Consider the following 18943-nt stretch of genomic DNA (forward strand, 5'->3'; position numbering starts at 1 on the left):
AAAAAGTTGCAGTGCGATTAGCCAACGGCCTCATCTCATCGGAGACCCGTTTAGGTTTCAAACAACCGATGAATATGAAATTTGATTGCAAACACATCTCCATTAAAAGTGCGATTGTATCTAAATGAAATCTACAAAGGAAAAAAAATTAACTAGTTACAAGATGAAAAAAGAACAAGTTATAGCGGGATGGGATAAAAATAGAGGGACAAATTCATATCATCTTAAATGTACCCGTAAGAAATGGGTCATTCAATTAGTTCTATCATCTTCCTATCTCATTATTTGTGAATTTGATTTAATTTTGTCACTAATGATACAATATATATATATATAGATCACTAACTTTATCAATAAAAAAATTACTATTACTATAATTGTTCATAATGAGTTCTCATATATTAAAAAAAACATAATTGCATTATTATAAATACTATCGAATACATATTTCTCAATATATGTATTTAAACAATCATTCAACCAAAAATCATTATTAATACTATCAAATTTTATTCCAACAGATTTACCAAATTTGTTAATGAAAAGTGTATTCAGATGAAAATTTTAGGATGTTCAAAAAAAATTTTCATTCAAGTTTTCTTGATTTTCAAATTTTTAGAGTGTTCATGGACTCCTAACCAATTAACATTAATAAATGTAACAAATGCAATTGTTAAGATTGTTGTGTTATCTCACATACATCATGTATTTTCTGTGGTCTTATATTAAACTTAAAGCTCTTTACCTATTATTTATTTGTTTTAAGTTGTTCACTTAACATAATATCACAATCAAGTTTGTTACATTCTTATTGCCCATTATTCCTTATGAGTTTATCATATGACAATGTAATAATAAGGAGTTCGATTCGCCTATAATGAGTGGCTTAAACCCCTCAAATGAAATGGAAGTTGCCTTGGGCATTTAAAGATGATTTCTAATTCATCAAAAAACCTATCGCTTTTTTTTCCTAAGTATTATATGTCATGCAATCATCATTAAATGTAATAAGGATGAAGAAGTTCATCCAAAAATGACTTAAGAATGTCTCATGTTTCTTCCCCCTCTCAGTGTTTAACATGGTATTCAACTATGATGAAGAGAGGGATGATTATGTTCATCCAAATTAAGAATGAGAGAGAACAAAAAAGAGAGATTGACAAAGAGAAAAGAACTCCCCAATGAATCTCTTTCATCGATGTTAAAGATTTACACTATTGATGATAGAGAATTTCCTAATGCGTGATCTTATCCCTCACTAGTGAATTAAGTCAACATCATTTCTGTTATGCTTCCCTAAATAAAGTAACTCTTCTACATTATTTTGATAAATGATTATGTTTATATTCATAATCCTTCAGGTAAGCTTCTGTATTTATTGTTAGTATTGTAAATATATGAGAGAGGAGTGTTAAATGGTGTTATTTTACATATACTTAGTCTAGGATTTATTATGATTTTATACTCAAGTTGACAAATTAATTTTATTTTAAATGCTTAACAATGAGCTAGCTCTTTTGATCTCCTATTTATGTTAGCTATGGTATTTGATCACTTTACATGAGAATATTAGACTCGACATATTATCCTAAATCCCTAATATGCTTTTAAGTAAAGAATATTAATAACGAAGGAATTCTCTCTTTTTTTTCTTTTTGTTTCATCTTTACCATTCTTGTTCTTTTAATCACTTTTTATATTACTTTTTATAGTGGGAAAAAAGGAAGTTGTATTGTGCTTGGTCTTTATATTGCATTTTTTTTCCTTTTTTTTTGGTTAATTAATAGAAAGATCTGAATCCTTTATGGATTGGTTCACTCACTTTTCTCTTTTTTTATTTTCTTACTTTTCTTTGATTCTTTCATGGCAAACAAGAAAAAGCATACGACATCAACAACTTAGAATTCAAAAACAAAGCTAGCTCTTGATTAGTAGACTATAAAAAAAATATTTTGTTAGCAATAAAGAATTTTCAACACTTTGAACATATAAAATTTTACAATCTAGTCTTAATTAACAAATCATGTGCAAAAAATTACAATATATTAACAATTTCAAATTTCCTTGCCCTACCACTCCAAGCATTGTCACAAAGGGTAAATTTTGAAGCCAATAGTCATGTTTGCTAATAAAATGGTAGACTCTTAATTTTAATAATGAAGATTCAAATCTTGATAATCTCAGGTATCAAAAAAAATTTTGAAAGCTTAAGGGTAAAAAATGCCCTTAAACTATAATTAAGAATCATTAAGCCTTTAATATTTTATTACAATCAATTAATTAGAATTCAAATCTTGATAACTTCAAGTATCCAAAAAAAAAAAAAATCAAAAGCTAAAGGGTAAAAAATGCCCTTGAACTATAACTAAAAAATCATTTAAGTCTTTAACATTTTATTACAATCAATTGAGTTTTTAATCTTATGTTTTGTCTCAATTGAACTCTTAATTGGATGGAATTTAATTACGTAACAAAATTGAATCAATCAATCTTCAAATTACAATCAATTGAATCCTTTGAGGGATTTTAAAAAGCGAAAGGAAAATAAAAGAAAAAAGAAAAATATTTTGTTTAATTTTCACATTATTAATTGCGACGTGTGACAAACTTTCATCTACTTTATTGACATCACATGTAATTTTATCTTAATTGGCAAAAAAAAAAAAATTATGTTAACTTTTCATCCAACTAAAGGTTTAATTGGATACAAATATATATTGGAGGAGTTGACTAATTACAATAAAAAATAAAGATTTAGATGATATTATAATTATAATTTCAAGAGTTTTTGTACCCTTTAGCCAATTTTGAAAATGTTTTCGAGATTATACCTAAGAAATAACCTTATCACTTGTAACCTTTGTGAGGGTAAAAAAAAATGCTCAAAACAACTTGCATCCTAATTAATTAAAAAGACTTAAGAAATAACCTCTTTTAAGCTACTAATTTGGTTGTTATTAATTTAAAATTGCTTGCACTAATTATTTCTTTTGCTTAGAGACTTGCATTATTTAGTCAATTAGTTTTGTTTGAATAAATTATGGTGAAAAAGACATATGACTTAAAGTAGTTAATATATCTTCATATTTCTTTGGATTACAATTTATAAGATTTCATTTTTTTTATGTATTGTTATTGGAGTTTTTAGATTTTACAAATGAAATTTAAAAATTGATATATGTACTTTTTTTTATAATATTAATTTTTAATTATTTTAAGATTTATTTTTTATACTCATTAGTGGAGCTTTTACATTTCGTAAATGAGATTAAGAAATAGATATATATTTTTGTATTCAATTTTTAATTACTTCGAATATGTCATACAATGGTGAATGTCATCTTATTAACTTTATTGGTAAACTTTTTAAATTTCATTGACAAGAAGTGAGATAATTTTTTATATCTCAAAAATGTATATGTTACCTTTCTAATTCCTACGATGAAATTTAAAGATTTTACTAAAGATGATGAATGAGATTTTTTATATTAACTAGTTGATGCCTCTCACTTTATCAAAGAATATTATTTTTATAAATATTTATATTAAATTGATTGTTAAACATAATTTTAAATTAAATTATAAAAAATAATAATTAGTTATTCAAATAAATTTTTTTATTTATTTTAATATATGTATTAATATTAATATACTCATATTTTATTAATTAAAATAGTAAATTGCCATAGCTAAAACTGCATAATACAACAAAAATTTCTCAAATTCCCATTCTTTATCTTTCTTTCACCAAAATAAAGCAATAATCTCTTCTTCATTTTCTTCTCAAACCCAAACCCAAACCCATATACATTAAAAACATTTTTCAAACCAAATAGAAAAAACAATCTCTTAAACCAATTACACAATTTATTCAACCAAAAATGCTTAAAATGAGCAATTCAAATCCTCAATCAAATTGAAAAACTTTCACCTTCTCTTTATTCAACTCTCATCCAGCTTTGCTATCAAAACAAAGCTTTTACAGATGGTAAAAACATCCACCAACACATAAATTTTTCTAGATTTTTACCTGAGATAATTATTTGGAACATTTTTGTAGATATGTATGCAAAATGTGAAAGTTTATTGATGCCTAAAAAGTGTTCGATGAAATGAGTGAAAAAGATTTTTGGTCTTAAAATACATTGAACTCTGGGTATGCAAAAATGGGAATGCTTAAATAAGCCAAAAAGTTGTTTAATGAAATGCTTGAAAGAGATAATTTTTCAAACCGTAATGATTTCAAGTTATGTTCATTTTGATTAGTCCAAAGAAGTTTTAGAGCTTTACAAAATGAAGGAAATGAGCTTGCTTTCGAAATTGAATAAGTTTACCGTGTCTAGGATTTTAGTTGCTTCTACTTCCATGGATGTTTAATTATAGAGAAGGAGATTCATGGTAGTATAATGTGAACTAGGTTGGATTTGGTCATTTCAAAGAAGATTTTAGTCAAATTTAATATAGTCATTTCATTGTAAAGGACATTTGTCTACCTCTAAGACTTTGGGGATACTTTTTATACATAGTTTATAGATTTTTAATTCTTTTAATATATTATATAAGAATAAATATCATCCTTTTATTTTATTGATGAATTTTTTAAACGATTATAGATGAGATAAATTTCTTTTTTCTTTTGACAAAGGTATATATTACATTTTTAATTCCACTAATGAAAGTTAAAGTCTCCCATAACTAGACAGATGAGATAATTTTTGGTTCAAATTGTACACTAGATTCACGTACTTTAGTTAAATGTTGGAATTAATATTCTCTCTACCTTAATATGTTCAAATTGAATCTCTATACTTTAATTGATTATTGAATTTATTCAAATTGTTAACGATTCAAACTTTTTTCATTAAAATTGATGATGTGGCATCTTTGCTTACATGATTGTTGACTTTGTTGAAGTGTCAAATCCACATGATCAAAGATGATGACATGGCAAAATTTTTAACACATCAACATTTTTCCATGCCAACTTTTTTTTAAAAAATTGTACGATTCATATATGTACTTTGGTTAAATGGTGAAATTAGTCATTATACCTGAATATGTTTTTAAATTTGATCTCTATACATTAATTAATTATCAAATTTAAAATTTAATATAAAAAATATAAATTATTAATTAGACTGCGACATTTCTTCATATTTAGATAAATTTTTTTGGATATTTGAATTATTAATTAGACTTAGTTGATAAATTGGGTAAATTTCAAATTAAATTATAAATCCAATTAATGGATAAATTGGATAGTCCATAGGTATGATATACCATTATTTTTTATAATGGTATGATATATTTTTCTTAAGCTTTCTTTCACAGCACTTGAATTTTGTATAATTTTCATTGCTACATATTTCATTGACTACTATTCTGAATGAACTCAATTAATTGAGTTGCAATGACTAGTCTTATTTCAAGAAATCTTCAATTGCACCCATTAACGTTTTGAAGACTCGGTGATTTCATGGATAACGAGTCCAAAACTATCAATTAAGTGACTAGGTAATGATCTTGGCAAAACCTTTAAGTTGCCATTCTTTATTAAATAATCATATTTAAGATAATCATTTATCTATGGATTGATAATTGTTTTAAACTTTTAATAAGAGAACTATCTTGTTGCATTATCTAAAATATATATGATGAAGACTCTAGCAATCATTTATAATTTGATCAATAGGCATGGGCTGAGGCTATCGAAAGTGTTAAAGCTACATATAGTCATGTATATGAGTTTAGGTATAAGGAACTTGCTAAGGAAGTACTTGACTGTACTCTGTCCAATGCTGCGGAAGCAAATTTAAGCTTTTAGGCAAAGTTAAGCTTTTAGGCAAAGTTATAAATAAAAGTATTTTTAATAAGTACTAATTTTAATAACAAGTCTTTAATGAAAACAATTTACATTCTAGCTTTACTCTTTAATAATTCACAAAATTATATTATTTCACTTTTTTTTTTTATTTTGTTCATTTTTCTATTGAATTCATTTGTTTTTGTTGTAATTAACAAAAATATCTTTTATTTTATTTATTTTTTCTTTTGAAAACTTGCGAGTTAATTTAATAAAGTTAACTTTTTATTTTTTATTTATTAAAAATATACAAAATTACTATGAAATAGTTTTTTTTTTTTTTTTTTTTTTTACATTTTACAGTAATTCTATATTAAGTTTGTCAAAAAATATTTTAACTTCTCTTTACTGCATTTTAAAAATAATTCTACTCTACCAGCACTTTTTTAAAAAGCTTCAGTCTGATTATATAGAAACTTTTCCTAATTAACCAATAAAATAGAATAAAATCTGTTTGAAATTTTTTATTTAAGAGGACGAGATTATACTTTTTGACGTGTAAAATCAAATTTGGCAAAACATAATTTTACGAACTATGGGAGGCAATTGCTTTCGTTGTTTAGAGATGAGAAAAAATTGAAAACATTAAAAATCAATTTGAAATCACAATATTCAGTTTGATTTAAATTAATTTTTTTATTTAATTTGAATTAAATTTAGATATTAAATATATATATATATTATGTATAGATTATATTTTAGATCGGGAAGTAAAAAATTGAAAAAAAAAATTGAATCGAATTATATATTTTATTTTTTATATATATTTTAAATTATTATAAAATAAAAATATTTATTTTATATCTAAATTTATTTAAATATATTAAAAATCATATTAAAATAATATATAAAAAATTTAAAATTTAATGAATTAAATTAAACCGAACTGATAGAATTTGATTTGAATAGAATCGGATCATATAAAAATTTAGTTTAAATTTTAAAAATTCATAATTTAATGTATTACTCAAAAAAATCAAAATAAATCCGATCTGGTTCGAATTGTTATCACCACTATCATCAACTAAGGCTGATAATGGTTCCATTGGCTTATTTTTTGGCAAAAATTAGTTAATGAGAGTATTTTGATTTTCTTTAAATCACACCAAATAGTGTTCATAATTGAATAATCAGAATTAAATTTTATCTATTTGAAATAATTTGATTTATTTATTTTTGAAAAATAAAAAAATTTTAATAATATTTTAACCTTATTTACATTGATTTAAAAATAAAATATTTATTTTATTTTATAAAAATTTTAAAATAAAATTTGATTAAAAAATGCACTTCAGCTTCATTAAATAATTTATTTGAACTTAAAAATCGACGGAATGTTCTTGCTTTCTACTCCTACCGAAAAAAAAAAAAAAAAAACAAAGAGGATAAAAATCAATCCAAACGAATTATTCGAATCTATTTTTTTTTTCTCAATTATTTGGCTTAGCTCTACAGCGATCCAGCTCCTAAATATATCGTTTCTTTTAAACCAAATAAGAATGTTCAACCATTTGCTCCTCTAAAAGTAGATCTACAAATATCTTTTGTTAGGAAAAGTTATTGAAGAATGCGTTTTTTTATTTTATTTTTTGAACAACATAAAATTTAGCTTAGAATGGACATCTTGTGTTTTCATAATTGAAAACGTTGTTTTCATATTTAAATTTAAATTTAAATTTGTTTTTTAAAAAATTTATTTTAAATTTCAATTATCAAATATATTTTTACTTTTACTTTTTTATTTTTTAAAAAATGAAAAAAAAAAAGAATTTTAGATAGTATTTGGTTTCAAAAAACATAACCATTTTTTGTTTTCTTTTTTTTTTTTGAAAAATAAAAAACATGAGTTAAAACGTGTGATAATTGAAAATGAAAATAAATTTTTAGAAAATAAAAATGAAAATGAATTGAAATATGAAAACAAAAAAAAAATGTTTTCAATTGTGAAAATAAGGGATGTATATTATTTTTTTCTTTAGATTTTACAAGTTATCATATTTGAACATTTTTTAATGTCATTAACTAATAAATATATATTTTATTTATAATTAAATGATTTTAATAGTAATATCATTAAATATTTTATTTATTTCTTTATTTTTGTATATTTAAAAAACAATTTTTAGTTTCGTTTATCAAATATATTTTTTAAAAAACAAAAATTAAAAATTGTTTTTTAAAAAATAAAAATAAAAAAAATTTTCTCACAAAATAAAACCTAATTTTTTAAAATCAAACACCCCGTTAAGCATAGCATAGGGAGTGTTATTTTTCTTATCCCAATTTGATTCTTAAAGAACAATGTCTACAGTATTGTTCAATTAGGACTTTGCAAAACTATGCAAATATTAGAATATATTAAACCCTAATCCCATTCCTAGTCAAATTGAAGATGATATATTTTGGACAAAAAGATTAGTCTATATAAGGACAGAGGAGAGGACCCCTCATTATTATATGGTTGCGACAACGACAGAGGAGAGGAACCCTCATTATTATGTGTGCCATAACTCATTATTACACGGTTACTATAACTATGTAGCTCAGATGGGCAATGATGGTGCTATTATAATTGCATGCAGGAATGTGCTTTTTGTTTTTTTTGTTGGCTTAAATTCTTTTAGAGGTTTTGTCTTTTATCAAAATTTAAAATTTAATTTTTATTTTATTTTAATTTGATAATTTTAGTTTGTTCATTAATTTTATCAAAATTTTACTGTTAAAAATATTGATATGCATGTTGATTTTACTCAAACGGTGTTGATTTTGATGACTTGTGAAATTTGAACTTTAATATTTTTATTGTAATTCATGAAAATTTAATTTTAGTATAAATTGAATTTGCTAATATTGATCTTAATTACTAATAAAAATTATATCTTTTAATTTTTTTCAATCAACTTTTATTTTTCTAAAAGATAATGTTTTTACTTTTTTAGAATTTTTTTCACATTTTTAAAATATTAAATTTCATATTATTTAAATTTTTTAAAATACTACTTTTATTTTTATAATCAGATTTTTTTAAAAAAAAATTCCATACTTTGAATTTTTTTAGAAAATTTCTTGATTTTTAAAAATATTAAATTCATTCTTTCAATATATTAAAATTTTTAAGTAAAATTCATTTTTGAATTTTTTTTGTTTTCTTAAGATTTTAACATTTTTGTTTAATTAAAATATTAAAATATATTTTATTTTTAAATTTTTTGGAATTTTTATATAGTCTATTTTTATTTAATCATACAAATATAAAATATAAAAATTTTATAAAAAATCCAAATAACTAAAAACAATAAATTTAATATTTTGATTAAATAAAAATGATAAAATTTTAAAAGAAATACAAAAAAATTAAAAAAATTATAATATCAAAAAAATAAATTTACTATTTTTATAAAATATATAAAATTTCTAATAAATAAAAAATTGAAAAATTTCCAAGAAATAAAATATAATTTTAGAAAAAAATGGTACTTTAAAAAAATTAAATGTTTAAAATTATTAAATTTAATATTTTAAAAGTGTATGGAAAAATTGTAAAAATTTTAAATCTTATTTAAAAAATTAAAATTCAATTTTTTAAAAAATTCAAAAAATATGATTTTTATTAGCAATTGAATTAGCATTATCAAATTTAACTTGTATAAAAATAAAAATTTTGAAATTATACTAAAAAATTTAAAGTTTAAATTTTTTCGATACATAAAATATTTGTATAATTTAATAATTGATTTAAACCTTTTAAATTATTATATCATCAAAATCAATGTTATGTCAATAAAATGAACATCCACGTTATCGAGTGAAAGGTGATGTTAATATTTTTATCGATAATATTTTGAGGAAATTAGTAATAGAGTTAAAATTATAAAATAAAAGTAATATAAAAATTAAATTTATATAAATTTATAATAAAATATTAAATTCTTTATTTTAAAATTTATATTATCACCTCCAACATAATTTAACTTTTTTATATACCATATTAGACTTCCTGGCCTGCTTCCCCTGTCACATTGCACATTTCTGGCAGTTGTGACAAAGTACGTGGGCGCCAAGACAGAAACCTTTTCTGTTTTGTTTCTTTCTTGTCTTGTTAGTTCTCCCACCGTCCTTTTTTTTTTTTTTTTTTTTTAATTTTTAGAGTGTTTTAAAATTATATATATTTAAATATATAAAATTTTTTATATTTAAATTTTTTTTTACTTTTTGATATTAAAAATTATGAAATTTTAATTTTAATATTAAATATATTAAATTCAAATTTTTTTTTTAATTTTAGGAAAATCAATACTGTTCAAATAACTTGGGATGGAGAAAATATTATTTTTACCCAATTTTTCACAAAATTATGATTCATACTTGGGTTAATATCATGTGACTAAGAATTTTTAATATGAGTTTAAAATTTTTAATGTGATATTTTAAAAATAAATATATTAATTAATGTAATATTTAAAAAATTATTTATTCATTATATGTTATCATTTAAAATTAATTATATTAAAAATAAATATTATATTAATTAATAAATTTATAATTTACATATGAAGATGATAAGCTAAGAGGATTTTCAATCATCAAACTAATGATAAGCTCATTGGATTTTCCATCATCAAACTATCTCATTTTATATGCTGTGAGATTGTATAGCATCATAATAAGGACACCTCCCTTGATCTTGTCCACAAAGTTAGATCAGAATATCATTAATTGATTTTTTTTTTTAAATACTGGTATTTGGTCACTTCAAAGTTTTGTTTGGATCAAATATTTTTTAAAAAAATTATTTTAAAGATAAATTTTTTATATTAATTTGATGGATTTAAAATTTTAATTTTGAACTATTTATGGATGGAGATCATTAGTTATTATACAAAGTGATGTATAAGATAATTATAGGAATATAATTCATATGTTCTTAGTATTGTTCTAAAAATCGAAAAAAATTTAAAATTGAGAAGATTCAAATGTTCTTAGTACTATCCCAAAAATAAAAATCTTGATTCAAAAGATAATTTAATTTATAATATAAATTGGTATACCAATTAGAGTCAATTATAGTTTGAATTGCAATATTATTCAACCTTTATAAAATGCAAAAAGAAATAAAAAAAAAAAAAAAAGGTTTCCGCAAAGAGATTCAGTACTTCGGTGTTAGATTTAGAATAAAAATTGTGGATAAAATTAAAATGATAGAAGCTAGAAGATAGTTTATTATGCTTTCAAGTTGTTATTATAATCAAAATCTCGCTTTTAAGAAAGGCAAAATATTTTGATTAGGCATGTTGAGCGTGGAGATAAAACATATGCAAGCTGAAGTAACAAGGGAATTGAAGGAAGATGTTCAACTTTACCAGGTGACTTGGAATCTTTGGCTGATGATCTGCCATAACTTTATTTATTGATTTTAATTAAAGTTGATTAGGTTTAACAACTTTTTAACATCTTTAATATTACTTAATTCATAGTTTCGTGCACAATTTAAATGCATTTGTTTGTGTTTTGGGGAGAAAGATCTCAAAAACTCCTATATCATCATACTTAAATATTTTTTGAGATTATCACTTTCGGAAGTGTGAAATCGATGATATATCCATAGCAAATTAAGTCAATGGCACCCATACTTCCTTAATAATCAAAGATACATATGGATCTGCCATCTCGTTTTTAAGTATTAAAATAGTAAGATATTTAAGTATTAAAAAACATAATTTTAAAACATTTAAAAAAGAAAAGGTGGACAAATAAAACATTACGGAAGGAGTATAAAATATGGCATAAAAATCATGTACAAAATGCAGTATGTATTTTTTTATAGTTTGCTAGTTGTATAGTATAAAAGAAATAAATGTGGTGGTATTTCTTTATTAAAAAAAATTCCATGAGTAGACCAATAACCATGGATGGACCCATTGGGGCGGAATCAGGTCCTTTGATTATCTACTAATAAAGAGATAACGATAAGAAATGCTTCCAATCAAAATTAATAGAAAAAATTAAAAAAAGGATACTATGAACAGTGTCATTAGTTGCCTTGGGGAAGTAATTAAAACCCTCATGTGTTCATCAAATTCCAAGTTTTGCTCAAGTCAAGAAAACCAGAGAAAACCTCTTTCCACATTTTGATCCAAGCTCACTTAAAACCTTTGCCTTAAAAAAAAAAAAAAATCCTGTTTCCTTCTTTACATTCATTTCATTATCAACCAAGTGATATAAAAGAGTAATCTTTGTTTGGGTTTTCTGTTCTGGTAGCTTAACTGGAGAGCTAGCTTTCATGGGGTACTGTCCAAGTTCAAAGATGTTCAATAAAGCAATGGTGAAGTTCTGTGCAAAGCCAAAAACAAAGGCTAAAGGCATGGTGGAAGAGAGCAAGGAGAAGAAGAAGATCAAAGGAACAGTCGTTTTGATGAAAAAAAATGTGTTGGACATGAATGATCTCAAAGCTTCTTTACTTGATCGAGTTCATGAGCTTCTTGGCAAGGGTATTTCTTTGCAGCTTATCAGTGCTGTTAATACCGACCCTGGTTAGTTTCTTTCTTTTCTTTTTTTCTTTTCCTCTGTTCTTCTCTCTGTATCAGACTTTCTTGGAATCTTCCGGTAACAAGAGTAAACAGAGGAGGACTTTGCAATCATGGTGGTTAACATGAGGAACTTTTCAAAAATGAAATTTGATAAGATATTACTGGTTTTCAATTTGCTTCTTTGGCTCCTTCGTTTTCTTCTCATTTGAGCTCAATTTGATAAAATTTGAGCATAATTTAACTGACCATGCCTGGTATTTTCTTTTTTTTTTTTCCTTACAATGTTTCTTGCTTGCTGGATGCAAGAACTTAAAAAATAGAGATTGATTTAATTCAGTCTTTTAAGCAATGTCCACTCAGTCTTTGTTGCATTGCTTATTTAAATCTTGCAAGTAAGGGGAAGAAGAATATTAGATTTGGTGAGTTTGTTACTGAATTGTAACACACGTGTGTTCAGCAAATGGGATGCAAGGGAAGCTTGGAAAGCCAGCATATTTGGAGAAGTGGGTCGCGACAATCACGCCATTAACAGCAGGAGAAACCAGGTTTTCTGTAACATTTGACTGGGATGAATCCATGGGTGTTCCTGGGGCTTTCATAATAAAAAACCATCACCACAGCCAGATCTACCTCAGGACAGTCACTCTTGAAGATGTTCCTGGTCATGGCCGGCTACATTTTGTTTGCAATTCCTGGGTCTATCCAGCACATCGCTACAAGTATGATCGGGTCTTCTTCTCCAACAAGGTAACTTCATTTTCAAATTTAACACAACAAATGGGACAAAACTTAGATCTTTTCCATAATATTTATTGACCATTTGTTCAACGGATAGTGTAAAGGTAAAGGGTTGATGCCTAATGTTCATGCGACGAATAGTCATTCCTACCATACTAGTAGCCAATGCTCGTGCTTCCAAACATGATTGTTACCTTTAATGCAATTATTGATGCTTCATTTTGCACTTGACATGTTTACCTTGGCAAAATCATACTTTATTGACCTTAAAGGTAGAACTACACTTTCCTTAACTGTCGTTTTCCTTCTGGATTTTCTTTTATAATTCCCACTCACACGCCATGTCTCCCAATGCCGTACTTAAGCTTCACACTGTTAAAGATTTGTTCCAAGCAAAAATCATTTACCTGTGCTTTCTAAAAATGTAAAAAAGAGAAGGCAGATCCATATATATATATATAAATATAAAAGTAGAGAGTATGTTTATAGACACCACAAAGATTGAAAAAAAGAAAATTTGGAAAAAAGAATTTCATAGTTAACATCTTTTCTGTCCATGAAATTGATATAAAATTAATGATCCATGGGATAATTGTATAATATTATATATATATATATATATATATATTATAAGTTGATGTCTCTCAAAAAAAAATCCTGGATCCCCGAGAAATGAATGCCAGATTGATGCTTGCTATTGTTAGTTAAAGTTGAAAGGTATAAATAGTAGATGAAGTGTGAAAAAGATAATTATGTGATTAAGGTGTCCAACCAGCCAGTAATTTTGAAATTTTGGTTTGGTTGTTGGGATTTGGGGTGACACAACAAGCAGATGCACTAATACACAACTTTGATAAATTTGTTTAGACCTACCTTCCATGTCAAACACCTGAACCCTTACGCAAGTATAGGGAAGAAGAACTAGTAAATCTCCGAGGAAATGGAAAAGGAAAGCTCAAAGAATGGGACAGAGTTTATGATTATGATTACTACAATGACTTGGCAATGCCAGAAAAGGGTGTAAAGTTTACTCGTCCAGTTCTTGGCGGATCCCTGGAGTGTCCATATCCCAGAAGAGGGAGAACAGGTCGGAAACCACACAAAAAAGGTCAGGTGATCTATAAGTATCTTGGCATAAGAAACATTTGATTCAATGTTTTAGTAAGCAATCTAATCTAATATTTTTCCATTCTAACAGATCCCAATACAGAGAGCAGACTATTTCTTCTAAGCTTAAACATTTATGTTCCACGAGATGAAAGGTTTAACCTGGTCAAGTTTTCAGATTTTCTTGCCTATGCTTTGAAATCTCTGTTCCAGATATTGATCCCCGAGATTGCAGCTGTATGTGACAAAACCTTTAATGAGTTTGATTCCTTTCAAGATGTACTTGATCTTTATGAAGGTGGTATAAAACTACCAAATGATGCAACTATTAAGAAGATAAGGGATTGCCTCCCTTGGGAGATGATCAGGGAACTTGTTCGTAATGATGGTGAGAGATTGATGAAATTCCCAATGCCTGCTGTGATCAAAGGTATATAGAAAAATTTCCCACTACATTTCTTGGCTGCTCTGTTCCAAGTTAATCCAACTTATCTAAGCCTTAATTCCAATTCCAAAGAAGTTGGGTTCTGCTACACCAATACTTGTTGCATATATATATATATATATATATATCACTTACAAATTATGTGTGCTGCCTTGTGTGGTTACAGAGGATAGGTCTGCTTGGAGGACAGATGAAGAGTTTGCACGAGAAACTCTAGCTGGAGTCAACCCAGTTATCATTAGTCGACTCCAAGTAAATATAACATTCCTGTTAAATAGCTCATATTAATGTTCTTCTATTTCTTCCTAATGTCAAAAAACATTTGTATTCTCCTGCTTATATCATTAAGTATAAGTATAACCTTTCTGTAGGAATTTCCCCCAGCCAGCAAGCTTGATCCTAAAGCATATGGGAACCAGAAAAGTACCATTACGAAGGAACACATTGAGAGGAATATGAATGGACTCACTGTGGAAGAAGTACTATTCATACCCTTCTGTTTTGCTAGTGTTATCAGATTGCTAGTGATTTGCTTGTATTGTTTCTCGCTAGATTACTAATTGGTTTTCCGATGTTTGCTTTGATCATATTGAATTCAGGCTCTAGAGAGAAACAAACTGTTTATATTGAATCATCATGATGCATTGATGCCATACCTGAGGCGGATAAATTCCACTAGCACAAAGACTTATGCCACGAGAACTCTATTCTTATTGCAAGATGATGACACATTGAAGCCATTGGTAATTGAGTTGAGCTTGCCACATCCACAAGGAGACAGTCATGGTGCTGTCAGCAAAGTTTTCACCCCAGCAGAGGACGGTATTGAAGGTTCAGTCTGGCAGTTGGCCAAAGCTTATGCTGCTGTGAATGATTCTGGCTACCACCAGCTCGTTTGTCATTGGTATGATGCTGAAATATCAATGCTCCACGTAGTAAAAGTAGGAAGTTGTCATTTACAATGCTTCTGCCATGTTTGCAGGTTGAATACCCACGCTGTAATTGAGCCATTTATAATTGCAAGTAATAGACAGTTGAGTGTGGTTCACCCCATATATAAGCTCTTGCATCCCCACTTCCGTGACACAATGAACATAAATGCTTTGGCCCGACAGACCCTCATCAATGCTGGCGGGGTGCTTGAGTTGACAGTCTTTCCGGGTAAATATGCACTGGAAATGTCTGCTACTATTTACAGGAATTGGGTGTTCACTGACCAGGCTCTCCCTGTTGATCTAATAAAGAGGTAAGCCACAGATTTATAAAAGCTTCTCTATTTGGTCTTTACCGAAATGGATTTTTAAGCAACCACCTTTCAACCCTTCATTTCAGAGGAATAGCGATTCCAGATTCAAGCTGCCCCAGTGGCCTCAAACTTCTGATAGAGGATTATCCTTATGCTGTTGACGGGTTAGAAATCTGGTCAGCCATTGAAACTTGGGTCTCTGAGTATTGCTCTTTCTACTACGCCTCAGATGAAGTAGTGAAAGAGGATACTGAAATCCAAACTTGGTGGACAGAGATTCGAAATGAGGGCCATGGTGATTTGAAAGACGAACCATGGTGGCCTGAGGTGAAGACACGATCTGAGCTCATTCAAGCATGCACAATTATCATATGGATTGCTTCTGCTTTCCATGCAGCTGTCAATTTCGGACAATACCCTTATGCTGGCTACCTCCCTAACAGGCCAACAGTTAGCCGTCGATTCATGCCAGAACCAGGCACTGCAGAATATGATGAACTTGAGAAGGACCCTGACTTGGCCTTCCTGAAAACAATCACAGCACAGTTCCAAACTCTGCTTGGTGTGTCCCTTATAGAGGTTTTATCCCGGCATTCGGCCGATGAAATATACCTTGGGCAGAGAGACACTCCTGAATGGACTACAGATGCTGAACCGTTAGCTGCATTTGAAAGATTCGGAAAGAAGCTGTTAGAAATCGAAAACAGAATTATGGAAAGAAACAATGACAATAGACTGAAAAACAGAATTGGACCAGTGAAGATGCCGTATACCTTACTATATCCTAACACCTCAGATTACTCAAGAGAGGGTGGACTTACTGGCAAGGGAATCCCAAACAGTATCTCAATCTAGATCTTAAATGCATATTCCTGAAGGAAGTACATAGGCAGCATCTTTTGTCAATCTAGTACAATAGGCTGCCAATTTGATTTTGCATTTTCCTATTCTGTTTAGTTTATCCACATTGAAGGACTGAGTAGTGCAGATTCTTAGCTATCTTCTCAAAACAATATGTTCTGTGACAACGGCACGGTATGCCAGTTTTTCTTAAAAATAGTATTACTACAATTAAGAAAAGGTGCATATCATTACCGATGGAATGGCATTACCGACAGATTGTCGCTAAAAATGTTTTCAAGAAAAGCGAGTAATACAGACGGACACCCTGTTTTCTTGTAGTGACTATCAGTTCAACTGGTTTGCTTGCCATTAGTATCTCAGTCTTAAACAAGATTCTAACTTACTATAAAGAGGAGCACTCCGGTATTCTAGCATGAGCAGGATATCCCAGCTGTGACATCAAACACAGAAAAGGTTTTTCTTATAAGAAAAGAAGAAGCCAAACATCAGGCAATAATTAATCAATCACTGTAATATTATAATCCCACAGCTGCTGCTGACACCTATATATAACTCTTACTTTAGTTAAAAAAAGAACAAATCTCTTGCTAGGCTTTTCGTGGCAGAAAAAAATCTGTTAATATAATAGAACCTTTTTTGTCCCAACTTCAAGCAACAGGTTAACGAATAAAAGGTTTTTTTTTTTTTTTTAAATTATTGCATCCACCATGTTTCTAAGTGTTGAGATTAAGCCAAAAAATAAAACAAACAAGTTTATGCAGCTAAAATTTGTGATGTTAAAGAATAAAGAAGATTCATTGCTTTCACACAAGAAATTCATTGGTTTCACAGAATAAAGAGAAGTGAAAGTGTGAGTGTATAGTTCATGCTTCATGCCTTGGTTTTAGGAATTAAGAATGGAAAAAAAAAAAAAAAAACTGATAGCGTTACAAATTTGAATTGCCAACATCCACCAGGGAAACCCATGAACAAGGAAAGCTGTTTCCAAGTTCAAACTATAAGAAAATAAAAAAGAGGAAGAACTCTGTCTAACACTATCCACCTATTAGTTGCATGATCTAGCTGCCACTTGTTTACACAAAGGGAAATTGCAACAACTGCTGTTTTCCAAAATAGTAAAAACGACGTCGTTCACCCTTTCTGCATATTCTTTTCAAGGCCTTTTTTTTTTTTCCTTTTTTTTTTTTAGAAAAAAAGTTGAACCAAAATTTAGATAAATTAATTTATACGATCATTTTAAGATATAATATCCAATAGATTTGAAATTAATATAAATAGATGCTATAAATATCTCATTTTGTCTAATCTTTTAAACATTCTTAAGCTTCAAGTTTTAATATGATATTGTACTTTTAATTATTAAATTAGATTTTAAATTCAAATTAAAAAGCACCAAAGAGTTTTTATTTATTCATTATATTAATTTATGTTTTATTTATTTTTATTTTTATTTGATCAAAATAAAAGATCAAAAATAAAAATGAAGAGGAAAGTCGAAGTTGAAAAATGTGAGAAACTTTTGGATAATTTGATTCCGTGATTTAGTCTAGATTTGATATTAATGATTAAGTATGATTTTGGAATTTCTTGACCATCAATCCTTACGAGAAAGGAAAATGATCTAGAAAGATCCGAAATTGACAGATTCAATGGCATTAAAATTTTTCTTTTAATTTTTGGGTTTGAATCAATGTAAAAGGACCACAATCAAGCTTACGGGGAAAAAACTCGGTAGAAAGTAGTAGACCCTAATTTTCAAATAAAGCTGAAGCTTTAATTATCAATTAGAAGAACAATTCACAAATAGGGGATAGAACTGATAATGGTTCGGATTGAATTCAATTCGATTTTTTTTAAATAATTATAAAATTATAAATTTTTAAAATTTGAATAAAATTTTTATATGATTTAACTTAAATTAAATTCTATCAGTTTGACTTAGTTCATTAATTTTTAAAATTTAAATTTTTTATATATTATTTTAATATAATTTTTAATATATTTAAATAGATTTAGATATAAAATAATTATTTTTTTATAAAAATTTTAAAAAATATATAAAAGCTAATAAAATTCTACCATTTCTCATTTTTTGGTTTTTTTTACTTTTTGATCCGAAATTTAATCTGAACCTAATATGTACATTTAATATC

The 18943-nt window shown here is 27.1% G+C and overlaps 1 protein-coding gene across 2 annotated transcripts; it reads left to right on the top strand.

The window, feature by feature from the left end:
* Positions 1–11944: 11944 nt before the first annotated feature.
* LOC111307953 (putative linoleate 9S-lipoxygenase 5) lies at positions 11945–17113 on the top strand. 2 transcript variants are annotated; one of them, XM_022906332.2, is made up of 9 exons: positions 11945–12393; positions 12848–13137; positions 13996–14236; positions 14327–14665; positions 14847–14932; positions 15052–15159; positions 15280–15584; positions 15663–15926; positions 16013–17113. In XM_022906332.2, the coding sequence occupies exons 1-9, from the start codon at positions 12144–12146 to the stop codon at positions 16779–16781; spliced, it is 2652 nt and encodes an 883-aa protein (XP_022762067.1). In that variant the 5' UTR covers positions 11945–12143; the 3' UTR covers positions 16782–17113. The 2 variants fall into 2 exon arrangements, with proteins under 2 accessions (XP_022762067.1, XP_089607626.1); XM_089751500.1 differs by having other exon boundaries at positions 15280–15926; positions 16013–16921.
* The last annotated feature ends 1830 nt before the right edge of the window (positions 17114–18943 follow it).

The sequence above is a fragment of the Durio zibethinus genome, chromosome 22 (genome assembly GCF_047325235.1).
Source record: "Durio zibethinus cultivar Kanyao isolate XHJ-2024 chromosome 22, ASM4732523v1, whole genome shotgun sequence".
Lineage (NCBI taxonomy): Eukaryota > Viridiplantae > Streptophyta > Magnoliopsida > Malvales > Malvaceae > Durio > Durio zibethinus.

What these genes read in the sequence shown, in the direction of transcription:
- LOC111307953 (XM_089751500.1), top strand. Translation starts at nt 12,144, where the DNA reads ATGGGGTACTGTCCAAGTTCAAAGATGTTCAATAAAGCAATGGTGAAG. An exon ending in TCGGAAACCACACAAAAAAG is followed by an intron (nt 14,237 to 14,326) that starts GTCAGGTGATCT and finishes CCATTCTAACAG; the next exon opens with ATCCCAATACAGAGAGCAGA. An exon ending in TTATCATTAGTCGACTCCAA is followed by an intron (nt 14,933 to 15,051) that starts GTAAATATAACA and finishes ACCTTTCTGTAG; the next exon opens with GAATTTCCCCCAGCCAGCAA.